General features: G+C 41.7%; 2 protein-coding genes across 2 annotated transcripts; both read right to left on the reverse strand.

Annotated features, from left to right (window-relative positions):
• Window positions 1–2: 2 nt before the first annotated feature.
• Window positions 3–356, reverse strand: TM35_000042360 (uncharacterized protein; the record flags this gene model as incomplete). Its single annotated transcript, XM_029022430.1, has 1 exon — window positions 3–356. A coding segment is annotated over one exon (354 nt), but the record flags the coding sequence as incomplete, so codon positions are not given.
• Window positions 357–959: 603 nt separating this feature from the next.
• On the reverse strand, window positions 960–1,691 carry TM35_000042370 (uncharacterized protein; the record flags this gene model as incomplete). Its single annotated transcript, XM_029022431.1, has 1 exon — window positions 960–1,691. A coding segment is annotated over one exon (732 nt), but the record flags the coding sequence as incomplete, so codon positions are not given.
• Window position 1,692: the final 1 nt, after the last annotated feature.

Genomic DNA, 1,692 nt, shown 5'->3' on the forward strand with positions numbered 1-1,692 from the left:
GGTTCATCATCGCTGTCAGAGTCAACCACTGGCTTCTTGGGAGCAGTCTTGGGTGATGCCTTCACTGGCTTGCACACAGGTTCATCGTCGCTGTCAGAGTCAACCACTGGCTTCTTGGGAGCAGTCTTGGGTGATGCCTTCACTGGCTTGCGCACAGGTTCATCATCGCTGTCCGAATCACTACGAACATTCTTCGTGGCGGCGATGAGAGCAGAAAACTTGAGCTTACGTGCAGCAACTGTTACACTTGGGTTGGCGTCCTTCATGGCATTCGCAGCCTCAGAGTAGTTCGCTTCCTGTAAATAGCGGAAAATCTGAGCATCCAGCTCGTCCTTCGGCAGGCGGATCACAGACATTTTTTTTCCCTAAAGAAAGAAGAAAATTGTGGAAAGAATAAAAAATGGAAAGGAAACAAGAACCAAAGCAACTATATATATATATAGGTTCTGAATAATAATAAAAAAAAATTACAGTGATCACCAAATACGATGATGTCTCGGTGGTATGAGACAGAGTAAGCAAAGAAAAAAAGGAATAAAAAGGAATAAAAAGGGGGAAAAATGCTCAGAGTGTTATTTCATTGCGCGATAAAACCGCAAATTCTCTGACAACTAAGAAAAAGAAACGTCACATATTACTGTAGTTCGTGACAAACTATTTAGAAAGAAAACAAAAATACCTACAAAAAAAGTAAACATCCACATATCACCCACACAGACACAAAGTCATGACTACATCTACACGGGAAAATGTAGATAAATAAATAAATAAATATATATATATATATATATATATATATATATATATATATACACTTTCTCCTCTTTATAGTTGGGATGCAAAATACAATAGAAAGGAATATACAACAGAATTAACACTTTAAACTTTCACAAACAAAAAATTTCGCCACACCAGGCAAAACACACCGGAGTAAACATTTATTGTAGTAGTGACTCCGTTTAGACATTATCGATGTGGTCAACAGGTTCAACAGGAACATTTTCAGTTGACTGGTTGGTGTCCCTGGGGACAACGTAAACTGCCACCAGTTCCTCGTGTCTGCAGGAGCCTCGACAGTTCGGACAGCAAGCAGCTTCTGAAGACCCTGACATCCTTAAAAACCTACGAGAACAACTGGCACAGATCCAGTGACCACACGGCCACCAAATCAGTTGTCTTCGAAAACGTGAAACGCATACATAACACTCATTCACAGGGACATCATCATCACACTCCGAGGAACATTCATTCCCATCACTTGCAGCACCAAAGGGTTCCGTCTGACCTTCTACAGGAGCAGCTCTCCTTCGCTGCGACTCAAAATACCGCTTGAGAATCTCTAGACGCCTTTCCGCAAAGGCATTTTGACAAACCACTCCATTCGCCCAGTCCTCATCTTCCAATGGATACACCACACGTATACTCAAGGGGTTCCCCACCAATATATTTCCAACTTCTTCCTGCAGTTCACCAGTATTATTTGAGTCATTATTTCTCCTCCACCGACCCATGGATAAACAATTCAATATTCGATCTCTGTCATTCAAAACGATTAAAGAGAAAGAGAGAAGTAGAAAAAACACCCCTGCAGCAGTGGTTACAATGGAAAAAGGTAAAAGCACCTTTGATTCCTCTGGAATGGGTCCAATTCTGACAAGGTCTGACAAACGTGGTTCCAGTGACCACCAGCAG

Source organism: Trypanosoma theileri (assembly GCF_002087225.1).
Source record: "Trypanosoma theileri isolate Edinburgh chromosome Unknown TM35_Tth_4_V1, whole genome shotgun sequence".
Lineage (NCBI taxonomy): Eukaryota > Euglenozoa > Kinetoplastea > Trypanosomatida > Trypanosomatidae > Trypanosoma > Trypanosoma theileri.